The 24,218-nt window shown below is 41.2% G+C and overlaps 1 protein-coding gene across 4 annotated transcripts in view; it reads left to right on the top strand.

The window, feature by feature from the left end:
• The first annotated feature begins 2,947 nt into the window (after positions 1-2,947).
• Positions 2,948-24,218, top strand: part of SLC10A7 (solute carrier family 10 member 7) — a 136,208-nt gene continuing 114,937 nt past the window's right edge. The window contains exons 1-4 of one of the 4 annotated variants that reach the window (XM_035113915.2): positions 2,965-3,675; positions 8,296-8,378; positions 9,747-9,883; positions 12,205-12,371. In XM_035113915.2, coding sequence (XP_034969806.1) covers positions 3,576-3,675; positions 8,296-8,378; positions 9,747-9,883; positions 12,205-12,268 — 384 coding nt within the window. In that variant the 5' untranslated portion in view covers positions 2,965-3,575 and the 3' untranslated portion in view covers positions 12,269-12,371. Of the gene's footprint in view, positions 3,676-8,295; positions 8,379-9,746; positions 9,884-12,204; positions 12,372-14,152; positions 14,229-24,218 lie in introns of those variants that run through there. The other 3 variants (XM_035113913.2, XM_035113917.2, XR_009558138.1) reach the window with 3 other exon arrangements.

Genomic DNA, 24,218 nt, shown 5'->3' with positions numbered 1-24,218 from the left:
GGATATCTTCACCGATGAGAGCAACCAGAATCCTTTGTTTCTACTCTTTGGTTGGGCAGTTAAACCGTTTTAAGTTTTGATGGTTGCTGCCTTTAAGCTGCCACTCTATTACCCAGTCACTTGCATGTAAGCCCCACTCAATGGGATTTATTTCTGAGTAGACATGCATAGGCTTGCACTGCTGTCTACACCTTTATTTCCTGTCTCTCACTCTTCAATACAGGGGTGCCAACCTGAACAAAACATTGGGTGGGGGGATAGGTAAACCCTACTCCACACAACTGATCCTATGACGTGGCACACACACAGTAACTGAATGGCAATGCCCATCAACTTGGGGGGGGGGTCCAGCCCCCTCAAATATTTTATTCTGGGGGCCGAAGGGACTTTGGCCCCTAGGAGTTGGCCCCTATGCTCCAATATAATTGCTAATGTCTTCCTTCTTAATGCATTGCTCCTTGTTGCTTATATAAAAGGAAAGGGAAAGGTACCCCTGACCGTTAGGTCCAGTCGCAGACTTCTCTGGGGCTGTGGCACTCATCTTGCTCTATAGGCCGAGGCAGCCAGGGTTTGTCCGCAGACAGCTTCCGGGTCATGTAGCCAGCATGACTAAGCCGCTTCTGGTGAACCAGAGCAGCGCACGGACACACCGTTTACCTTCCCGCTGGAGTGGTACCTATTTATCTAGTTGCACTCTGACATGCTTTTGAACTGCTAGGTTGGCAGGAGCTGGGACCAAACAATAGGAGCTCACCCCGTTGCGGGGATTCGAACTGCCGACCTTTCGATCAGCAAGCCCTAGGCTCTGTGGTTTAGACCACAGCACCACCTGTGTCCCTTTGTTGCTTATATACTGCTTGGTATATGCATTATGTGCACTCCTGAAAGGACAGGCTCTAAGAACTGGTGGTGCTTTCCACTCAACGGGAGCAGCAGGAATTAGCAAGGTAGGAAGCTACTTTATACTGAGTCAGACCCACTGTCCACCTAGCCAGTACTGTCTATATTGGCTGGAAGCAGCTCTTCAAGGTTTCAGACAGGAAGTCTCTCTTGACCATGCTGGAGATGCTGAGGATTCAAGCCAGCACATTTTGCACGCAATGCCAGATGCTTTACCATTGAGTCATGGTCCATCCCTGATAGTTACAGGTGAACCATTACACAGAGGCTGTGACACACCTTCAACATATATACATACGCTAAAGCATAAATGCCAAAGAACAACTGCTCTATGTCAGCAACTTTTGTGCCCCCCCCCCCCGGTGAATGCAAATACAGAAAAACTTTTGCAAATCAGCCTCTGGCTCAGCACACTTCAAAACAAAACTGCACAGAGGATACAAAGAGAAATTCTGCTAGGTAACATTCTATAGACATAGATATATATGGCTATTATTCTTATTTGTTCATTTAATTTATGAATCACTTTTTACAATTTACAAACATACTATAAAAACAGCTATAAATAGCTTTAAATACAGTGCAAAACAAAACTAGAGAAAGACATTCATTTTGTATTGTTTTTAAACCTAAGGCAAGACGCCTTTTGATCCAGCTAGAAAAATCTGTTACAACAAAAATGCCTTCACTTGTTTCCAGAAAATTAGTGGGCAGCTATTGCATCTCAACAGGGATGCTATTCCACAAAACAGAAGCAGCCACACGAAAGGTCTTACTCTATGTTATGGGGAGAGCTTCTGATACTTTGGGGAACTCTTAAGGAGGAACTCTCTTGCAGAAGGCATTGATCTACTGGGAACATAAGAGAAAAGGCAGTCCCTCAAGGAAATAGGACTTGGGCTGCATTGGCCTTATATATTACTGTAGTACCAAAACCTTGAATTTAGCCCGGCAGCAGATTGACAGCCAGTGCAAATTCCACAGTGCTGGTGGTAGGTTGCCTCACAAGCAGCCCTGCCACTGCATTCTATGCAAGCTCAAGGGTAGCCCCCCACAGAGTGAATCACAGGCATTCAGTTGTGAGGTCATCACTGCATGGACAACTGTGGTAAAGCTATCTCAATCTAGGAATGGCCTTAGCTCTCTTACTAGCTGAACCTGGTAAAATGTGCCCCTAGACACTGAGATCACCTGGATCTAGAATTGTCCCCTAGAAGTATTTCCTTTTCTTAATGCAAATACGCTTGAAAGCACATCAATTTTGGCCCTATGGTGCTTAAATTATCCTTTTTTCCAACAGGAGATGAATTTACAGCTGGTGGAAAAAGTGCTCTTCTATAAGCTTACACCCACGATTAAGATTTGAGTGCTGCTTCTTTGTCACACTTCTGTTTCCCCAACAGATCACCTTCTCTATTAATCCTAAACATGTTAATTCTGAAGTCCCATTCAGTTGACTGCAGAGTAGTCAGATGGCAAGATCCACAGATGGCGGGGATCCACTTTGTTAAGTCGGAAGGGGTCCAACCCCCTGCAGTGCAGGAATATCAACACACACGTCCCTCACCCCCATTTGAAGAGGCCGCATTGCTTGCTGTTTAACAGCAATGTGTTATTTTGCAACGTTTATCTGCAACCATTTCAAGACCGTTCCTCAGCAAAGCTTCCAAATGCATTCTTGTGGTGGGGAGCAGACGCGCTTCTACTCCGCAAGGGGTCCAGAATGGGGATTCCATTTGCACCAACGCTAGCAGCCTGTCCAGATAAGCCAACACTTTCCCACGTCCTTAGAACTTTCATAGCTGAAGCGGCGACCTGGCTTTAAAACATGGAAACCCTCGATAGCAGCGCGCTTTGCACCTTCAGGCGCCCACGACCCAGGCCCCGCCCAACCGGCCAGCCAATCCTGCCTCTCTCTTTGCCACGAACCCAACTCCCGGGAAACGCGTCCCACTCCAGGAAACTGAAAGCCCCGCCCCGGCCTCCTCACGTCAAGCGCGTCGCGTCGGCGAACGGGCGTAAAGTCTCGAAGAAGCGCGCAGGCCCGCACCAACCGCCGCTCGCGAGGTTACCGTTGGCCTTTCCCCCTCCCCCACCCCTCCACGAGCAGACGCGGGGCCTCGCTGTCCCGCGCGCCGCTGGCGGGCGAAGGGGCTGCCGGGAGTTTCTCTCGCGCGCGCCCTTCTCGCTGTGAGGGAAAGAGGACGCGGGGCTTTTTCTCCCGTCTAACGGGCGGCGAGGGGGGGGGGTGCTCTTTCGCGCAACATGCAGGCGACACGGTGGCGGCGGCTGCTACTGAAGAGATTCCCCGCAAGCTGCGGGGCGTTTCTCTGGAGCCGGCCTCTCTATGCCTTCGCCCAGCCTCAGCCGCCTCACCTCGTCGCTTGCCAGCTTCCAGAGATGGCGTGCGAGTCTATTAGCAGGCGCGTGGTAGTGATGGCGGCTTTCAGGGAGACTTTTCCTGTCACTGGATACTGTTCCTACTACCGGCGGCGGCGGGAGCAGCTTCTAAGTAGCCCCGCTGCTGCTTCCATGCTGCACAGCCCTTCTGCGGGAGGGGCCAAAGGGAAGTCTTGACCAACTCACCGCCTTCCTCCTCTTCCTCCTCCCCTCCCTTTCCTAGCTGCCTGCAGCGGCGGGAGTCTCGCGGCCACGCCGCCCCCGCCGTCACCACCATGGGCTTTTTGGACAGGCTGAGGAAAGACTGGTTCATTCTCGGAATAGTCCTGGTCATCACGGTGGCCAAGCTGGAGCCGGCCTTTGGGGTGAAAGGGGGTAAGTCTGACCGTGGGCACGCCGTTGCCTAATGAAATGCGTGTCAGCCCTGGATTCCGCCCTTCCCCTCACATGCCCAACTCGCTTGTTTGCAAACAAAGAGGAAATTGGGATTTTTAAATATACTGTATATTAAAAAGTGGGGTGTTGTGTATATGGGGTCCATTGCAAAAATGTTGCGCTCTCCACACCGTAGCAGGACTGGAGGAAGCCCACGTCCCGAATATCTGCACGCTGCGGTTTGCTATCCGATCCCTTCTTTTCTTTTGGCCGCTGCAGCCATTCTGAGGTTCAGTACAGTATAGCTTCCCTAGCGCTCCAAAACTCTTCGGCAGAGGAGCTGTGTTGACACGTTGCACACTAGGAGCGAGCGAGACGACCCAACTTCCGCGTGGTGACACCCAGCAAGCAGGAGGGGCTGAGGCTAAGGCTGAGCTCTGGGGCGGGTTGAGCAAACTTAAGCCCCAGCAGCAGACAACATTGAAGGAGATATGTGGACTCCTTTAAAAAAACTGCACCTAGGAGTTGCAAAAAAAAAAAAAAAAAAAAAAGACAGGGATTTAACTCCCTCACTCCCCAAATAGCCTTTATTGTTTCCTAGCCAGTGTAGAAACTTGAAAGTACATTGACTAGCGGGAAACTCTTGTTCTGCTATTAGGCCTTGTAAATGAACAGAGGGAGAGGGGGAAGTCATTCCCAGATTGGGAAATAATTGGGTTTGATGTAATCCTTGTATGCTCCCACCTTCAGAAATGTGTGTGTGTCTCAATAATTTTCACAGTAATAGTTGGTAAGACATGGTAATCCAGAGGAGGTAGTTTTTCACAATCATGAGGACTGAGTTAACAATGAACTTAAACAAATACACTTGTTAACAGGGAGCAACTTCCTTACTTCCACGTACTATATCCATTTCACCTGGGAAAATTACTTCTGTTGAATCTGGGATAATTACTCCTCCTCTTCCGGAGAGAATTACTTGGAATGCATGAATTATGTATAGCCATTCCCCCAGTGCATGAACGAGCTTACAAAGCAGTTGTGTTAGTTTTGTTTTCTTCAAATTATAGGGAAGAGCAAACTTCATTACCATTGGGCCCTTTAAAAAAAGCAGATAAACCCTGCACACACCACCCAAAACTGTTGCGAATAAAGCACATAGAATAGACTGCCTGTGACTCAGTAATACTATCTGCGTCTGTTGCACAAAGAAAGAAGCTTGAATATTAAGGCTCAGTTTGTGGATTTGCTAAATAGCCTTTGACATACCATAAATGTACAAGCTGTTCTTGTTCAAGTGTCAAAATGAAATATTGAGCACTGAGTCGAAAATATGCGTAGGAACATCTTCCTTTTTATTTTAAAATGTACTGGTGAGTACTTAATGCCATATCCTCACAATTAGTGTGTGCCAGTGATGTGGGATGGAAAATTTCCAAATGCTTAATTTTTATCTGCATAAAATGTTCTGTTTCAGGAGTTCATTAGAAGAAATAAATGGGTGCCCAATTGCAAATACAATTAAGGCAAATTGGCAGTTTCAACGTTTTATTTACTAAATGCAAGTAAAATAAACTTGCTAAATTAGATCACTCCCTCGGGATGCAAACTGACATTTTTCTTATGCACGTTAGCTTAATTTCCATAGAATTCCCCCTCCCTATTATCTTATGCATGTATACATGAAAGTAAGTCCTTCTCATTTTGTCCCTAATGGAGTGGCAAGGTGTAAGTGGTGGATGGAGCTCTGACAAAGTCTACACTTGCTGAAATATCTTCTACACAGATTTCTGTTAAAATTGTAGGATACCTGTTTTCTCTTTTTCATCTGGTCACTTATCCTGCTTCCAGGTAAGCAAGCATGCATAGGACACTGCTGTCATGTTTTGAGAATGGCAGGAAATGAAAAAGCTTTGAAATTGATGCAAGGCAAATGGCTCTTTTAAAATGTATAACTTGCTTGGCCTGCAGATTCAACCACTTGCTTTAGCTTTTTTTTCTATTTATCTTCTAATTTTGTGGCCAATTTTTAAATATCCCAGAAAATATTTCTTGTCTCATAGCACATGGCTTTGTAGGAAGGGCTGCTAACTTTTGTGTAAGGCTTAACAAAAATATGCTTGATATGAGTTTAATTCTGCAGATTTTGCTGTGGGAGTGCTCCAGTGTTTAAAGAGGAATATCTGTTAAAGTGCTAATTTTAAACTGGACAGTGGGGCATTTTGTCACTACTCATACCTTTTCTTCTTCAGTGCATCTGAGCACATTTACTCATGTAATTCCCACTCAGTTCAGTGTCTTTTTTATCTTATCTGTGGTGATCCAGACTTGGCTCCTGCAGTTGCATCTGTCATACAGTATATCACTGGTGTTCGGCCATCTGTAAGCTTGACAGCCTTTCAGTAGCCGGGCTAACTAGTCTTAGGCAGTTATTCTTTGTAGGTTTTTGGCCAGCAATTGTTTACAAATGTATTGAGTATTGCATTTAATCACTCTTTGTTTATTAAGGAACTTTTATGCCCAGGAGACCACTTCTTTCCCCATATCTGACTGCAGGTTAAGAGCACACTTTCCAATCTAGTTTTCTGCCAGGTTAGCTAATACTGCCCAGTGGAAACCTGGACATGAAGTTCTTGGGTTCTTAATCTTCAGTTCCATGACTTCATATATTTTGCACCTGAATTTAGAAATGTTGTAATTAACCTTGGGTCAGAAATCTGCCTTAATAATGGCTCATAATCTGTTCTGTGGTAGGTAGCATGTTGTGTTTCATTGTTTTGGTAATGAAGAATTGTTTTGCTCCATTGAGAAAACACTGGTTCCCAGGAGGTGCATTTTATGGAAGACATAAAGTGTTGCTACCTCCTCATTTGCCTGTATGTCAATTCAGTGAAATGTGAGGATCTTTTGCCTGGTGTTCAGGATAAATAATAGAATCATAGAATTGTAGAGCTGTATGGGATCCCCAAGGGTTATCTAGTGACTAGTCCACACCCTTGCAAAGCAGGAATCTCAACATAGAATACAGACTTTACAATTTTAAAAAGTCTACAAAAATAGTGTCAACTAAGGATACATTCTGTTGCCCAGTTAGTGAAATTGACTGTGTACTGTAGATTGTTTGATTAAATGTGAAGCAATTGGCATATACTGTACATAAAAACAGTTTTAAACCAGTTTTAAACCAAGGCACCTATTTCTTTTCTCGAGTTGATGTTCATGTCTGATGTATCTGAGAAAGGAGAATGCCTCTTCTATGATAGTGTTTGCTACCTCCAATTTGTATAATTGTATTAATGATAAGCTTTTTAAAAAAGTGCTGGCCAGTTATTTGGGACTTTTAAATTTATTTCATTTAGCAAGATTTATATTTATATTGATGCTTTTGAATTATGGTGCTGGAGGAGACTCTTGAGAGCCCCATGGACTGCAAGAAGATCAAACCTATCTATTCTGAAGGAAATCAGCCCTGAGTGCTCACTGGAAGGACAGATCGTGAAGCTGAGGCTCCAATACTTTGGCCACCTCATGAGAAGAGAAGACTCCCTGGAAAAGACCTTGATGTTGGGAAAGATTGAGGACACAAGTAGAAGGGGATGAGATGGTTGGACAGTGTTCTCGAAGCTATGAACATGAGTTTGACCAAACTGCGGGAGGCAGTGGAAGACAGGAGTGCCTGGCGTGCTATGGTCCATGGGGTCACGAAGAGTCGGACACGACTAAACAACAAATATACCACTTCATAAATAAAAAGTCTCTAAGCAGCTTACATAAAAAGTAGTTCATGAAAAAATTACGTAGTTAAGGAAACACTTTTTAAATTGATTTTTACAACTGATTGTACCAGCATTACAGCCCTGCTAAGAATGCTTTGAGGCATAGCATTTTGTGAGTGATTAGCACTGACTCGGAACACCCACTTTCTATTCCAAGTTGTGTACTCCATCTCTTGTGAACTATAGGGCACTACTGTATATAACTCAAGTATTCCACTACCATCATCTTTGTAGTGATTCCTATCCCCCATTCATTATGTGTGAATTTGATATTGAATTGTTGACTTTGAATTTGGACTTGCAGGATTACTCTGCAAAGGTTAAAATCAATAGGAGCTGGATTTTAACTGATTGTCCAGATATGAACCCCTATTTTCCCCTATTGAAAATATACATTAGGACAGCACAGACTAACTTACAGTAATTTACAAGAAGTAATTATAAAAGCTAGCCCTTTCTTCATAGCTGGTTTTACAGGGGTTTTTTTAATGTTAAAGAAGGCCTTTGCTTTTATTCTTTAGATCACAAGTCTGTTATATTTTTGTTTCTGCAATATCCAAATCTTATTACTTCCATGTCTCTCTCACTCCTTTGCATATGAATCATAACCCTTCATATTGATCTTGAATGCATTGACTACGCTCTGGTAGAGCTGGGCTGCTTCTGCGCTTCTGCTCTTGGCTATGGGAAGAGAAGAAGCCAGTGAGCTTGGTTTTAACCTCATATAGTCTTAAGTGGGAACCACATAATCATGCGTGTTTGGCGGGGCCTGTAAGTCTTATGTGGAAATCAATCTTTTCTATCTTGGTTTATTTTTGTTTATTTTTTGTGTTTGTATTTTCAGGACCACTGAAACCAGAAATCACCATCACATACATAGCTGTTTCAGCTATATTCTTTAACAGTGGGCTCTCGTTGAAAACTGAGGTACTGCAAATGAATGTTAATCTTTCTCACTTTTTTTGTTGATGGGAGCATCAGGCTGCTAATGGCATAGTACCAACAGCAGTCAAAAATGTGCTTGTAGTTTTAGGAGGGTATATGCATCCAGAGTGGGAGAAAAAGATGTAATGGATTACATCCCTGCACCCATAAATGACCGTCACAAGGTCCCTTATTGCTTCTGTATTAAACTTGATATTTTGCTGTCAGTTTAACATGGAAATTATCTGTGTGGATTGTGTTGAGTCTTTATCTGCAATCCTACAGTGGGTCATTTGCAAAGTATTTATTTGGAGTCATTTTATTGATTCAAATGGAACTTGGGTCCTAGAAAATTGTGATCAGGCGACTCTAATTTTCGTAACAGGTGTTTCAGAGCTGATTCTGCTAATATGGGCATGTGGCTAATAAATTGGTATTGAACCAGCATCAGCTGAACAGCCCATGTGATCTCTTGAAGTTAGGTATATTTCAGAGCAGTCACATCCTGTTTTTCCCAAGCTCCTAATTATGCATTGCAGCATGACCTTAGTGTGTGGGCAGCTTTTGTAAACATGTTCAATATCACAACTTATCTGCAGCTGTTGTAAGTTTGTTCCCAATTTATTATTTCTCCATGTGTAATCTGAGACTCAGAATTCAAGTCCTGTGGTATTTATGTGGTAAAGTAGGCTTGGAGTCACCTTATAAGAACATTGGATGGCTTTTTGAGAAGTCATTTTTTGGGGGGGAAATTAGAATAGCTTTAGATAGCAGGATTGTTTATTTAGGGTCATAGCTTGGCAAATATTGAAAATATCGTTGCACTAGGACTAGTAATTTATATACACGCGTATATATGCTAGCTAGTCTTTTTTTTGGGTGGAGGCAGGGCTAACCTTTGGTGAAGTCTTGCTACTACGTAAAGCTCTAAAGCAGCCTTCCCCAACCCTGGGTCACCAGATGTTGTACTGTAATTCTCATCATACCTGACTGTTGGCCATGCTGGCTAGGGATAATGGGAGTTTGACTCAAAACACCCGGGGACCCAAAGTTTTAGAAGGCTGCTCTAAAGTATATTATTTATTGTTTAACATTGTAGGTACAGGTGTCACCTGTCCAATTATTATTTTTAATTTGAATGTGTATTTTACTGTTAATCTATCTTATGCTTAGTTTAGACAATGGGTGATTTACAATTTGCATGCATCAGGACAGGTGAAACAAAGACCCTTTCTTACAGAATTGGAGAATAGGCTTTTTGAAGCAATATGTATCTGACATATATAATAATGGTACCAACTTAAGCAATACAAAATAGAACTGACTTCAGCTGTTAAAACTGCAACCTCTTCTTCTCTTGTTGCTTTGTAGGAGCTGACAAGTGCTTTGATGCATGTGAAATTGCATCTTTTTGTCCAGATCTTCACACTTGTATTCTTCCCAACAGCAATATGGCTATTTCTTCAGCTGTTATCTATCACACCTATAAATGAATGGCTTTTAAAAGGGTATGTTTTAACATCTAAAGGGTGAAATATTTATGGCTGCTTTTCCAGAAATGTGCTTTCGGTATCATTAGGGCTGATTTTCCCCCCCTGTGTGCGTGATTTTTCTGTGTACGTTCATGCTTTGACACTTGCTGTTGGAAAAAAAATGTATGCAAAACATTACTCTTTCAAAATCTTGGTCTCATGTATCCAAAGACTTGGCAGCTAATTTTATATGTAGGGACTTACTCAGCAGATCATGCCTCTTCTTGACAAGCCTTCTGTATTGAATTTGCTAGTTTAGGTTTCAAGGACTAGGAGTAAAAATGGGGGGAAAGCTTAACTGTTTGAGTATGTATGAAACAGAATATGCAGCTTCACTCTCCACAGCAGGGGTGAGGAACCTTTTTTCTATGATGGTCTGTTGACCTGTGGGAAAAGTCAATTGGGGGTCACAGTTGATGGCAGGCACTGCCAGGACCAAAAGCGAGTGGAGCCGGCAAGATTACATGGTGATCTCTCTCTTTAGCTATTAGCTTCCCAGCATCTTGAATTATTTTTTCACTCTCTCAAATTCTGACTAAGAAAAGTCCTTTGCCATGATGGTAATTGTTTTTCAGTGCAGTATGCCCTTCCCCCATTTTATCTGTAAATGCTTTCAGAGATCAAGAGCTATAGAAAATTGCAGAGTATGAATATGGCTGTCAATGTGAAGAAAAAATATTAAGCACCATATTGCAGCATATTCAACTAAATTCTGTAATGAAAGCTGTTCAAGTAGTATCCTTTTCTAGAAGTACTTTTTTTTGCCTCTAAGGAATATAGCTACTTTATTTATTTATTTAGTACGCCAGTATGCTACCGTTCCATCTGCGTATTGCTCATGGCAGATAATAAAAAGAAAATCAGAATACAAACTGAAACATACTCAAAATACACCATAAAAATCACACACCGATGACTGCACCAGTCATGCGTACAAGCAGTGGAAATGAAAGATGATTAAAAATAGTTTTGAGCCCAAAGAGGACTTCATTGAGGGCGGAGGAAGCCCCAAAGAGACCGGAGGCGCAGCGGGGCTTTAAGGCTGCTCAGGCTCCCTGCCTAGTAGCTGACATGTGCAGCCCCACAGCCCCAGCTGCTTTTCTGCATAGTCTTCAGCTGGCCTCAGAGCTTCAACTCTAGTTGAAGAGAGAGTTGTCTGTAGAGAGAACCTGAGAAGAGGGATCTGGAGAGCAGGAAAAAAATGGGTGTTTAGAGGCTTTTTAGAGGGTGTTCCCACTTAGGCGATTTTAGCTTATGCGTGCAGGGGCTCAGAACATAACCCCTGCACAAGTGGGGAGACACCTGTACAAATGTAAATGCTGGTGTGTAACTGTTCACAAAGATAAGACCCAAATACTTAGGAACAGGGCAATTTTTATTTTACTATCTGAGAGTGAAGTGTTGAATTGCAGGTAAGCTGTTAGAAATTCAAGGCAAAACAGTTGCCAAACAAATGTGGTTTGAGGAATATTGTTTGTACATCTTCTCCTAGTAATGCTATTTAGAAGGTTTTTTTAAAGTGCAAAACTGTGTGTTACTCCCTCAACTTTAACTCCAATATGTAGAAAATATTACAGCAAATGTCTCTGTTTAGGGCAAAATAAAAAAATTCCTTCAGTAGCACCTTAAATACCATTAAGTTTTTATTTTGGTATGAGCTTTTGTGTGCATGCACACTTCTTCAGATACTTCTTCTGTTTAGGGCAATTACTTACATCTCACTCACAGGCTGTCAGTCTACATTGTATATTATTAGGCTGCTAAATACTGTATAAGAACATTTTATTGCTTACTTCTGTTATAATAATGCTGCCTCCTTTTTATTTCTTGGTATCACCTTTGCCACATAGGATATGTTTTGTTTAGCTCATACAATATATTGTCATGGTCATCTTTGAGACTCTTGTCCTAACTAGGGTTCATTAATACCAAGAATGTGATGATAATGAACAGTGCTTTTCCATAAGGGAAGATCTTGTGATGAAATTCCTCTGTCCTTTCATTGTGTTCTGGTTATTATTTCTCTTCTCGCCATGTTATAGTGAGAGCAATTGTACTTGAGATTTTCATGGGGTCATCAGCAGGGAGCTGGACCAGATAGCCTTTGAGATTCCTTTCAACTTTGATTCTTTAGCACTTTCTGACTTTGAGGTAGATCATGTTGCTCTCTCCTTTTTTGTGGGTAGAGGGCAGAGAGAGGATGGAACACATGAAACTGCCTTATACTAGGTCAGACTATTTGTCAATTTCATCCAGTATTGTCTACTCTTAACTTGGTGGCCTGTTGCTTGTTCCAGGATTGAACCTGGCACCTGGAGACAAAACATACGTTCGTCCACAGCACCAGGGGTCCTCCCCTAAGACCACTTCAGATTTCTCTCAGCACTGTTGCTAAACCTGCTTGCAAACCACATCCTCTGAAGCAGAGAATACTTTCTCCAATTCCAGATATATGATGGATGGGGGTGGGGTATGTAATAATGAAAATTGTACTCCGCATGCGTTCAGGGATCCTCTTGTTTCTGGAGCTGAATCTTGATATTGAAAGCAGATTCTGGGAGTAAGCTTTATATGCACATCCTTTCAGGAAGGTTCTCAAATTAATGCATGTATTACCATACCCCAGCGGAAACAACCACTTATAATGTAAAGGCAGACGTTCCTGAAAAGCTACTCAGCTCTTTCATTCCCAGGGCTTGCCACCTTCCTAGGTTACGCCTATCTGTACAAATTTACCAAACATTATTCACATTAAGGCAGTATTCTTCAATCTTGGTTCCCCAGAAGTCATTGGACTACAATTCCCATCATCCCTGAGCTGGCCTGGAAAGATGGGAGTTGTAGTCCAACAGCATCTAAGGGCCCAAGTTGAAGGACATTGCATTAAGATTTCTCAATATAATCTGAAGGGTTGGAGAAATGCTTTTTAAAAGAACAAACAAAAATGCTTGGAAATCTAGATGTATTGACTACATCTGGGAGCTAGAATTTCACCATGCATGGCACAATCGCAGCGTGCAGTGACCACTTCCTTGTTTTCCTGTGAATGGTGGGACTGGTACTCTTACATCCTGTGACAGAAGTCATTTTGGACTTTGAGTTCAGGACCGGAAGAGATTTTAGCATGTTAGTCTAGTTCAGAGCATCTGGGAAGTTGGATTTCAATTTTCAGTATATATTCCTTGGCTTCAGTTTTTAATAACAGTTTTCTATCTCCTTTCCTGTCATGTCTAATAGATTGCAAGCAGGGATTTTATTTTATTTTGTATTAAAAAAATTATTGCCAAGTGCCCAGGTATTTTAGGCGCTGAATAAATAAAAGCAACAAAACAAAGCAGAGACAGTGTGTTTATCTAGGAATGAACAGAGGCCTGACCCATCCAAAATTTAAAAGGACAAGCATCCTACAGCCGCCACTTCATGGATTATTTTCCATAACTGATGAGGGATCTTGGAACATTTTTTGAATTTAATAGATTGGTAGGTCATGCCTCAGAGCAATCTACTGCCACACACTCCATTAACATGAATAAAATTTGAACGGTTAAAGTGTTTAGGGAATTGTAGCTTATGCCTCAAGAGCCCGGCACTGAATATCATAACACTCCAATTTACAGTGGAAAACCAAAACTTTATAACAAAGCTTCTTATCCCGTTTTGTGTAGAATGACTTCTGCAAGCTGCTCATGTATACATCTGAAAAGGACTGAGCAGTAGACTGCAAATAGATTTATTAGAAGACCATGTGGTCTTCCTTAAAGGGAATATTTAGCTTCTTGGGCAGATACAGAAACAGCTTGTATGAGATGAGTTGCCCATTATCCCAGTCTAGATCTACTTGTGCATTACAGTTTGAGCTACTCCATTTACTTTCATGGGGCATGTAGCATACAGATACTTGCACTCTTGTGAATGGGGTAGCCTTTGTGGATTCAACTATTTTATCACAGAATTGTGAAGCTGGACGGGACCATGGCGGTCATTTAGTCCAACCCCCTGCAGTGCAGGAATCTTTTGTCCAATGTGGGGCTTAAACCTACAACCCTGAAATCAGGAGTCTCATGCTCTACTATCTCAGTTAAGAAATCTACCCTGTTTTTGTATTCTAGTCACAAAACAAAGAATATTGGTATTCATGTCTTCTGAATGTAGTGTGTAATTTTGCCCATTCTCCTTCATGGGTTGTTTTGTGATTAATTTCAATGAATATTACATTTGTATCTGTGTATGTTTTCTGCCCCTTAGTTTGCAGACAGTAGGCTGCATGCCACCTCCTGTGTCTTCAGCAGTGATTTTAACCAAAGCTGTTGGTGGGAATGAGGTGAGTTGATTACAGTTTTCTTTTATTAATTGCTTTTTTATTTAAATGCCTTTTGTGCAAAAGATTTCTTTCCTTAGAGTAAAGTTGGCTGACAGATCATGAAAATACCAATTGAGATCCCATCAAATAATAATCCATGTACCTTCAAAGGCAGAGATGTAACTTTTGGTGAATATTTTGAAACCTTGGGGATACACGCCCTTTAAACTTTCAAATGCCCATCTCTTCGTGACCATAGCTCTTTTGAAGTTGCATCAGAGCCAGGATGGATAGACAGACCCATTCTGACCAAATCAAGTGCCATTATAGAGTGGTTATTGCCTGCAGTACAAGGGTGAAGGGAGAGCAGGAGAGAAGCCCCTCTATCCTTAAAGGAATATCCTACTTACCAGTACCTTCCTCCTCAAGTCAGTTAGGGAGCCTGGCAGCAGAAACCACTGGGCAGGCATGGGCACACAGCCTTTTGGATCTGGAGTTTAACAGACTAAAAGGAATCTGTAGGTTTGAAGTGGTGGTAGGGGAAAGGGATTGGACTGTGCCACATGTCCTTAAAACTCCTTTCCTCACTGAATGGATCCCAGGTGAGGGATTGACTTCCTCCATGTCCAGTTTTCCTCCCTCACCATCTTTTTGGTGAGGGGATTACTTACCAATCATTTCTAGGTGGTTCTATGCTAAAGGTATGTTCTGTCTTTACTAAAAATCTTTAAAGGAATCCTATTTATGACATGATTTGGTGTTACGCATTTAAATCTGTACTAAATTCCTTCATTTTAATTTGTATTCGATGCACAAAAGGTGTTACTTAGTGTAAAGAATATTATATTTTTAGATTTAGTGATGCCTCCAAATCTAAAGCCTTTTCAGAAACGAAATCTTGGAGAGTCCCATGGGGCAAGGTAAATTATTGCATGTGGTGAACTCTTTAAGTCATAGACCAAGGTCAAGGCAGTAGGAGTCTAATTTGAAAAAGCTTTTCTCTCTGCTTGGAAAGCAAATGAAACCTCTCATCATTTAACTTTAAAATTATACCTTTAAGAAAATTTTCACTGCAGCTGAAAGATCAAGTTCATGGCAGACATAAAGGACTCGGAAGTCCTTTCTCAGATGTGGAACAAGAGATGTTCTGATTCCCCCACCCCTCGTGCGTTCTTGATGGAAAATAAAGAGTTCACAAAGATCAGAATTTTTGTAATCTACTGAATAAAACCAAAGGCTTCACAAGGCAGAAAGGAATACATTAAGTCTCAGACTGCTTTTTTTATTTAGGACAATACTTTTAAGGCAACTTTATTTCAATTAAGATTATTTGGTTAAAATGTAATGAAATAAAAGGTTTTGAACATTTTATCTGTTGAACATACCTCTGTGATCTGCTTTGCATGCAGAAGGTTCGAGGTTCAATCCTCTGCATCTCCAGGTAGGGCTGAGAAAGGCTCCTATCCTGAAATCCCCAGAGAGCCACTGCCAGTCAGTGTAGGGCGGCAATACTGATTTAGATGGACCAGTGATCTGACTCAGTACGTATAACATTTCTTTCAAGGAAGTGTACAGGTTCTTTCCCTTTCCACCTTTTTCTTAAATGAACCTTTGAGGTAGAATAGGGTGAGTGAGTGGACCAAGGTCATCCTGTCAGCTTGAAGCTGAATAGGGATTTGATAAATTGAGCATTATACCAAGCCATTCTGGATTCCATCTGGCAAATGCTCCTACATTAGCATTATAAGCACTTGGGATTCCTGCAGTTGCATTAGGCCCTCATGTTACCCAAGTTTGCCATCATGTGTAATACTCATTTAGAGGAAATAGCCAGTTCCAGCTCTCTTAAGTGAATGTATTGCATCCACATTTTATATTTTTAGCAATAGATATATTACGTGTACATCTAAAAACACACTCCATGACACTATATGTGATGGTCAAGTGTTTTTTAAATCTACTGTCAATTTTGCAGATAACTCTAGATCAGGCATCCCCAAACTTCAGCCCTCCAGATGTTTTGGACTACAATTCCCATCTTCCCCGACCACTGGTCCTGTTAACTAAGGATCATGGGAGTTGTAGGCCAAAACATCTGGAGGGTCGCAGTTTGGGGATGCCTGCTCTAGATACTGTATCATACTGGTTTTTGATATCTGTGATGGTGTGAGTCAGATCTGGAAAAACAAGCAAGCAATTTCTGCAGTAGTGGCATTGAAGTTTGATACTGCAGCAGAGCCACGGATTTTTCGACTTTAGCCAGAGTGGTACAATTCGTCTAGTCAGGAATGGGCACAAAGCTCATTGAGGGCAACTCAGTTGCTTGATCTGTATGAATTGCCTTAAGTATCTATGACATACCAATTAGAGTGATGTCACATGCAAGTTATTGCGGTTTCCATCTTCTTTTAAAGAAAGTGAAGATTTTTACTAATACTATGGAAGGCACTCGCAGTGCTGTTTCATTCTGTTCTGTTCTGTTGGATAAAATTGGAAGGGCTGTATAGAAATGGGAGGACAGGCAGACTGTAAAATGCAGCCAGACCATCCATTGGACAGATAAAATGTTTATTGTGCTGATGATGAAGGTGAGGCAGCCATTGGGCATTGTTGCCTAAAGGAAAACTCAAAAAGGGGGGGAGGAAAAGAAAAAGTGCATGAATGCTACTTGTGCTGATCTTATCAGCGGAGAAAGCAGATGTCCATCAAACATTTTCCAAAGTCAAGCCCAGTTTTTAGTGTATTGTTGCTTTCGTTATTTTTTAAAATTCTCAATGTTCTAATCACTCCACTATCTTCAAACTGTTTATGGTTGGGAAAGGGGAGAAAAAGAATATTCCCATACTGAATTAACAATAGTTGTGGCCTTGCAAAAGATGTTATTTAAATTTGTTCAAAAATAAGCCAAAACTGTTGTATTGAGTTTTTCTTTTAATTAGCAGGTGCCAGCTGTTCTAGGCAGAGAACACCTGTGCTACTTGAGGTATTAGGGAGTTCAGGTCCCAGTCTCTTTGCACACCAGTCAAAATTAGAAATAACGGATTCCTGTGGAGATCTGGGTTGTGTTCTCTTGACACATTCTCAGTCTTGAGATCTGAGGAAGTTACTTGAGCACTTTGAAAGTGTTGGAAAACCATTGGCAAGACGTTTGGACCACAGGTGCTTTTAGCAAAAAATTTCCCCTGCTCAAAGTGTACTGAACTCATCATTTAGCTTCTCTTTACTGGTTGATAAAATCCATTGCCCATATGTACCAATAATTTGTAGAAGAGTTTTGATTGTAGTTTAAAAAATATATAAATTAGCATTGGTGAGTGAGTGAGTAGACTCTAATGTTTTACAAAACATCATTTTTAACATGAATATATGAGCATATGCGAATCTTAAGCTTAACTTTTGGGTCACTCAATAAGTTTTAATCAAAATATAGAGGTACTGAGGTGCCAATACAATACCATATCTAATATTATTGTGGTGGGAACCTCCATCCCCTCACTAAGAAACATTTCACAATTTTGGAGCTTGGGCTTGATCTCCCCCTTTTAAATGGCCATCAATTTTCTTAAACAACAACCCTGGTCTGTTTTTTTAAAAAAAGTTCTAATTTAACACCTTCATGGATTCTTTTACCCTTTCTTCTCTTTATATAGCCTGAGTCTTGACAACCTGGTTGGAAGTGATCAGCTGGACATGAGGGGAACCTTTGCTATGTTTTAAGAATACTGTAACAGTGGTGCAGTTAGTGGGCTTGAAGAGGTTATTAGATACTGCTTGTTGCCTGACCCACATCGATTTCTGGCTAGTAAGCATATGGAGTACTGTGTGACAGTTTAGATGACAGTGCCGTTTTAGCTCTTATTATTGATGGGGCTGCTGGCTTGCCACAATTTGGGAGCAAGGATGCTATGCTTAAACAGGTGGGACAATAATTGATGAGGGAGCCCTGCACCTGACTGGCTGTTTTGGGATCTGTTTGTGTTGGGGGAAGAGAAGTTGTATCTCACTGACAGAAGTTGTATCTGTCTTTGTACCTTGTGAGGCAAGAAAGCTCTTGTATTCATGGATGGAGAGGGAGGAAGGAGGGAGAATTGCTTCTGGCTGCCACTGCCAGGAAACCCACTTCAATATTTTGGAGCTTACAAGGCTGCTATTATCTTATTTATCATAATGCTATAGAAAAAATAGTCTCACTAGTGAAGTGGATGTTTGAAGTCCTGGCTGCAGAACAAAGACTAAATGCTTAATCATGTGTTCTCTTAATGTTGGGTGTTTTGTTTTTTTAAAAAAAGTATATTGCTTTTACAGGAAAATACTTTTCTTCATCCTTTACTGGAAAATGTATACCCAATATGCACAAAAATATTAATGCAATTTTTCCTATTCTTGTCTTTATTTTCTTCCTATGTAAATGTGTGAATTTACAGAAATTGCTGGATTTTTTTTTTATTAATTACCGATTACTTAATCTGCCTGCAACCCTAACTGGATCCCATGTTAAAACAGCTACACATTTTTGTTAATGTGATCTTTCCTGTACATGATTGAATGGTGTGAACAAAGCTGTACAGGGAAGAAGGCCTGCAGTTCGTACAGTTTGTACTACAGGAATGTTTGGTGAGAGAGTTTAAAATGTGGCCCCACCACCATCCTGCAAGAGATCTTTGAGTCCATAGGAGTTTCCCCAACATCTGAATCATGAAGTGACAGATCAGGCAGGTTCAAATGATTTTCAAATTTTATGAAGGTACAACATAAAGGTAAAAGTAAAGGAGCCCCTGACCATCAGGTCCAGTCGTGTCCGACTCTGGGGTTGCGGCGCTCATCTCGCTCTATAGGCCGAGGGAGCCGGCGTTTGTTCGCAGACAGCTTCCGGGTCATGTGGCCAGCATGACAAAGCTGCTTCTGGCGAACCAGAGCAGCACACGGAAACGCTGTTCACCTTCCCGCCGGAGCGGTCCCTATTTATCTACTTGCACTTTGATGTGCTTTGACGGTACAACATACGAAAGAGCAACACACACAAAAGAATAAGCAGTACAGCGAAGGATATTGGTTCGCATCCAGTAAGGTCAAATTCCTTCTTTCTTCCTGACACTTCTCTTGCTACTTTCAAAGTTACTATTCATTCAAGCTGTAATCTTTGACTATCACCATTCACATAGTGTCCATGTGTCTCATTCTGATTGGCTCTCTCCTCAGTAATATCTCGCTTTCTACTGTTCCTACTAAAACCCTGATCTAAGATGAAATGCTGAAAATATTAAGCATATTTGCTGAAAACATCTGTTCACCACCTATTTAGATAGAACTACTAACGTATTCTCTGTGAGGAGATGTATAAGGGTAATGTAGGTCTACAGCATTTTATTTATTCATTAAAAATATTTGTATCCCAACTCTTAATTGCAAAGATAGCCAGCAACACATAAATATAAAATTACTATAAAACTACAAAAAGCATCCACAAGTAAAGCAAAAATCAACAACTGCAGTTCAGAGGAGATGCTAGTATCAAACCACATAAAAAACTGAGGAGAAACAGCCACAATTTCAGTTGCTTTCCAAAGGCCAACACGTTATTTATTTTCACATTAAGATTGTTTGAAGAGGACACCTTTGGGAAACCAAATGGAGCTCAGAAGAAGGGTGTGGTATAACAAGGACTGTACAAATGGCTTTTGTTGGGGCATTTCCAGTGGCAAGGAGGAGGAAAGGAATGTAACTTTTACTTTTAAGACATCAAAAGCCTTCTTTGCCTTCAGAGCTGGGAATCGTTACAAGTGGACTGTTCCTTAGCTTCTGACTTTTGGCAGTGATTTATGGGTTGCTTTGAATTACTTGGGATATAGACTACAGAGGACTTAAAGTGGGACTTAACTTTAAGTGGCCCACCTCCGCAGTATAGCATCTTTTCATCCAAGCCCATTTCTTATTTCATATTTGCACTTGAGTGGAGATACCAAAGTACAGAATGCATGCACAGAATGCATGCACCTTATGGCAATAGATAATTCCACACACAGGTTTTAGATAACAAAATATAGGACTGATCTTTTTCTGGTTATCACATGAATGGCTTTTGATGGGGAAAAGTGTGACTTAAATGGGTGAGCAACATTCACAAATCACAAATTATTTTACAGGTGTATTCATACTTGGGTCATTGTATCCAATGGCAAAAAGTCATAGCAGAAGGAAACAGTTCTTAGACCATGTTAATCAGTTTGAGGCTAGGTTTACAGGGATACTTATATGGCTTTGAGTTGACCAGTAACAGTAACAATTGGAAGCTTAAACTAATGAAGAAAAAGGCAGCAGTCTTAGGTTCCAGGGGCAGGAATAATTTTTAAAAAATATTTTAGACCTTTTGTCATTTTAAAGAAAAATATTTAGTTTCCCCCTTTCCCCTTGTGCCTTTTTTTCCTGCTAGCTGACAGAGTACACTTTTTTTTACATTTTGACTGATAGTCCTCAAAGATGTGCTGAACTATTTCTCCCCTTTGCTGTGCTAAAGCAAAAAGCCCTATAAAGCGCCAGCAGACCATATGACCCCAGCCCGTAAGAAATGTGAAAACAATTGTGATATGCCAATTCACTTTCAGGATCTGCTAATACTGTAATGTTTTTTCCCTTGCCAGGAGCCTCCTTGCCTGGTGTCATTTCTTGAGCTCTTTTGGGATGAGATTAGTCTACAAGAACAAAGTAGCCAGATGTCTGGTTCTGAGAGAGTCCCAGGGGTCAGGGTATGGTAGGCAACTGTAATCATTTGGGGCTAAGATCAAAGATACCTGAGAATTACTTATGGGCACATAGTGTGTGTCATGCCCGTTATTAACAGTCTGTGAAAATTTGTATCCCTAATTAACCCTTTTGTTGGTTAAGCTTTAGAGAGTGAATGCAGTCCTGAATGAGAGAATAATTTGTTCTTTTTAGTAGCCGATACAGACACCTTTCTTAATCTTCAACTGTGCATAATCTCATTATAGCCAAAATGCAGTATTTTGGCTGAAATACTTGATGTGAGTTGTAAGAATTTGTGCCTTATCCAAAAACGAAATTGGCAGAGAAAAATTCTGAATCCTTTCCCCAAATACTGAAAATTTAATAAATGTTTAAAATATATAGTTAGGCTTCACTTAATGTAGCTAGCTTAGTTTTGTTCTAGCATTGGATGCTAATGTCAAAGTGTCGGCCAAATCAGTTGGTTGATTGTATTTAAGTGAACAAATGCAGTGCACCAGTCTGAAACATGCTTTTCCTGGCTCTAGTATACTCAGCCTTTGTTATCAAGGGCCTTATTAGTGGGCCAGTTGTCTGTTTTCAGTGCTGCGACTTCCCTTTCTTTTATATAAAGTAGTGTTAATATGCTGATATGTATGTAAGTGTTTGGAGGGGGAGGGGGGAAGAGTGCTTGTGTTCATGATAAAATTGCATTTGCAATTTATTGCCTGTGATGCATGTTGAGCAATTTTAAGGGACAAATTTGAGTGAGCAGACATTTTTAAACCCTTGTAGGAAAGCCCTCTGGAGTAATTTAAAGGACATAATTGATTTATCTGTTTCAAACTTGACAGCCTCACCATTTTCTTTCTTGCTCTCTCACTCTTACTTAAGAGCACTAAAGGAAAACAGAAGAAGCTGATCATTACTGAAAGAGTGGCTTAGGCTAAACTTCCTTTCTTACTGGTGATGCCTGAGGTCTGCATGTGTAAATTGAGAGTGCTTATAATGGCGAGATTTTATTATTGCTTGCAGCAGGCTTAACAATAACAAAAGCAATGAAGTAGGTTAAAACAGTGGGTGCAGAGGGAGGTTCACGGTGGTCTTTGGCCAATGCCATTTTTTGCACTACACTTTCCTAATGCACGTACCCACCCATCCACCCCACTTATGTGCAGGTTATGTTCTGGACCCCCATGTGTATAAGTGCAAAAGGTGCAAGTGGGGAGCACTCTCTAAAAAACCTCTAAATGCTGGTTTCCCCCCTGCTCTCCAGCTCCCCCCCCCACTTTCTTTCCACACAACTCTCTCTTCAACTAGAGTTGAAGCTCTGGGGCCGGCTGGAGGCAGGAGGGTGTGCGGAAAAGTGGCTTTTTATCCCCCCTAGTAAGTGTGTTTAGGATTGCAGCCTAAATTTCCTTGTGTCCTGAAAAAGCTTATTTAGGGATACAGTGTGCCTTTTCCTAGTGACATGGCCCCCATTTGCCAACATTATGTAACATCTGATTATTTGTGGACTGCAGAGATCCAAGAAGGATGAGTTGTTATTCTCAGTAAGCAGTAAAATAGAAGAAAGTTCCCTTAGATGACTGAAAGTTGAGAGTGACTCAAGTAGAGCCCTTTTTATTGAAATGTTTTAGCCTTTCTGCTGATCTCTCTAACAAGATCAAAAAGCTGCTGTTCTTCCTCCCTACTTTGTATGAGTTAAAACAAAGCTGTGCAGGGATCCCATGTGGATAGAGAGGCCTCTGTAGAGCATGTGTATAGCCTGGAGGGATTCTTCAGATGCCCATTGCCACCCATTTTTCTTGCAAGTGGGAGAGTGACTACATGGGTCTGGTTTCTGAATTGGTTCTTTTTGTTCTGAGAATAATTGATTTAAGTATTTCTGCCCCCTCCGCAGTTTGAAATATAATCTCACTACAAACATAACATTTACTTATTGACTATGCATTTATTGAGAAGATGAAACTTAAAGCACACTTTAATTCTCTGTGGTGGTGTGGAAGGCTTGTGGAGATATTAAATTAATGAAGGCCAAATAACAAACCTGAACGGTTATTTGCATGGTTTTTGACAGGATAAACAATGTAGGAATAGGCAATATTAGTGTAATCATCTTTAAAAGTATAAAGAGATGGTATGTCTTACCTGAATGGATTGAACCAAAATGTAAATTGCTTATAAAGTGCCTTGTAATGTTGTATTATGAAATGGGGGCTGGGGGGAACCCCTGAAATTTATTCTAGATAAAGTGGGGATGCTACCATTCCTTAGTTCTGATAATCTGATTGAGGCTAGTCAATATTTTTTTACTTTCCTGAAGCAGATAGGGTGCATTTTAGGATTACTCCTTAACCTGGCCATTTGCTTGGATGCTCAAGTGCTGGCAGTTGCCTTGTAAAGGCTTAATCTGGTTCACATTTGCAGTCTTTCTTGAATAACCTGGTGTGGTCTCTTTGTACGGCTGCCCTTGGAGACAGTGCAGAAGCACCAGTTGATGCAAAATGCAGTCACAAATTTGTTTTCTGCATCTCAAAATACATAATTTCAGGTTGGACATAGTGGGTTGTGTCAAAGAAGTTGTCCTATTTGCACAAAGGTTTCTACCTGCACAACAGGACTTTCTTTCCCTCTATACCCTCCCCATTAGCTTTGGGGGATCAGGGGAATCACAGAACGCATTTAGGGTATGTGCAGGTAGAAGAGAGGGAGAAGTCCTGTTGCAAAGTCCTTGTGCTACTGAGATACTTCACTGGACAAAACCCAATGTGATTAAACACGTTTGGGATAATGCTGTTGGTGTTCTCATTCTCAGTGCCTCTTCTGACACTGAATTTTCGTCTTTCATTGTCACTGGATACCAAATTGATATTCTCTCTGAATTATTGTTTACAACCCTAAAATTTATTTACTTGGTGGCCACCACCAGTTGATAGTCCATCAGCTTATATATTAATGTAATTTAATACATAGAGTGATGGATTTTTATATTGCTGTTAAAAAAAAACTTCCCCTGGGCAGCTTGACAAATGCATATTCACACATATCAATACAAAGAGATCAGCAGCAATTAAAAGCAGCATAAAACTGTCAAGGCTTAATAGTTAAAGTAAAAGTCATTGGAGAATACCAGCCTTTGACTGGTCTCAGAAAGATAAAATACATACCAGGTGAAACTTCATTGGGAGAGCATTCTACAACCTGGTTGCTACTGCTGCCACCACTGAGAAGGCCCCCGATCTCATTGTGGGGGCAGGGTGCTGTGAAGTTAGCATTTTGTTATGTTAG

Source organism: Zootoca vivipara, chromosome 9, assembly GCF_963506605.1.
Source record: "Zootoca vivipara chromosome 9, rZooViv1.1, whole genome shotgun sequence".
NCBI lineage: Eukaryota > Metazoa > Chordata > Lepidosauria > Squamata > Lacertidae > Zootoca > Zootoca vivipara.
This window is presented reverse-complemented; position numbering and strand designations above follow the sequence as displayed.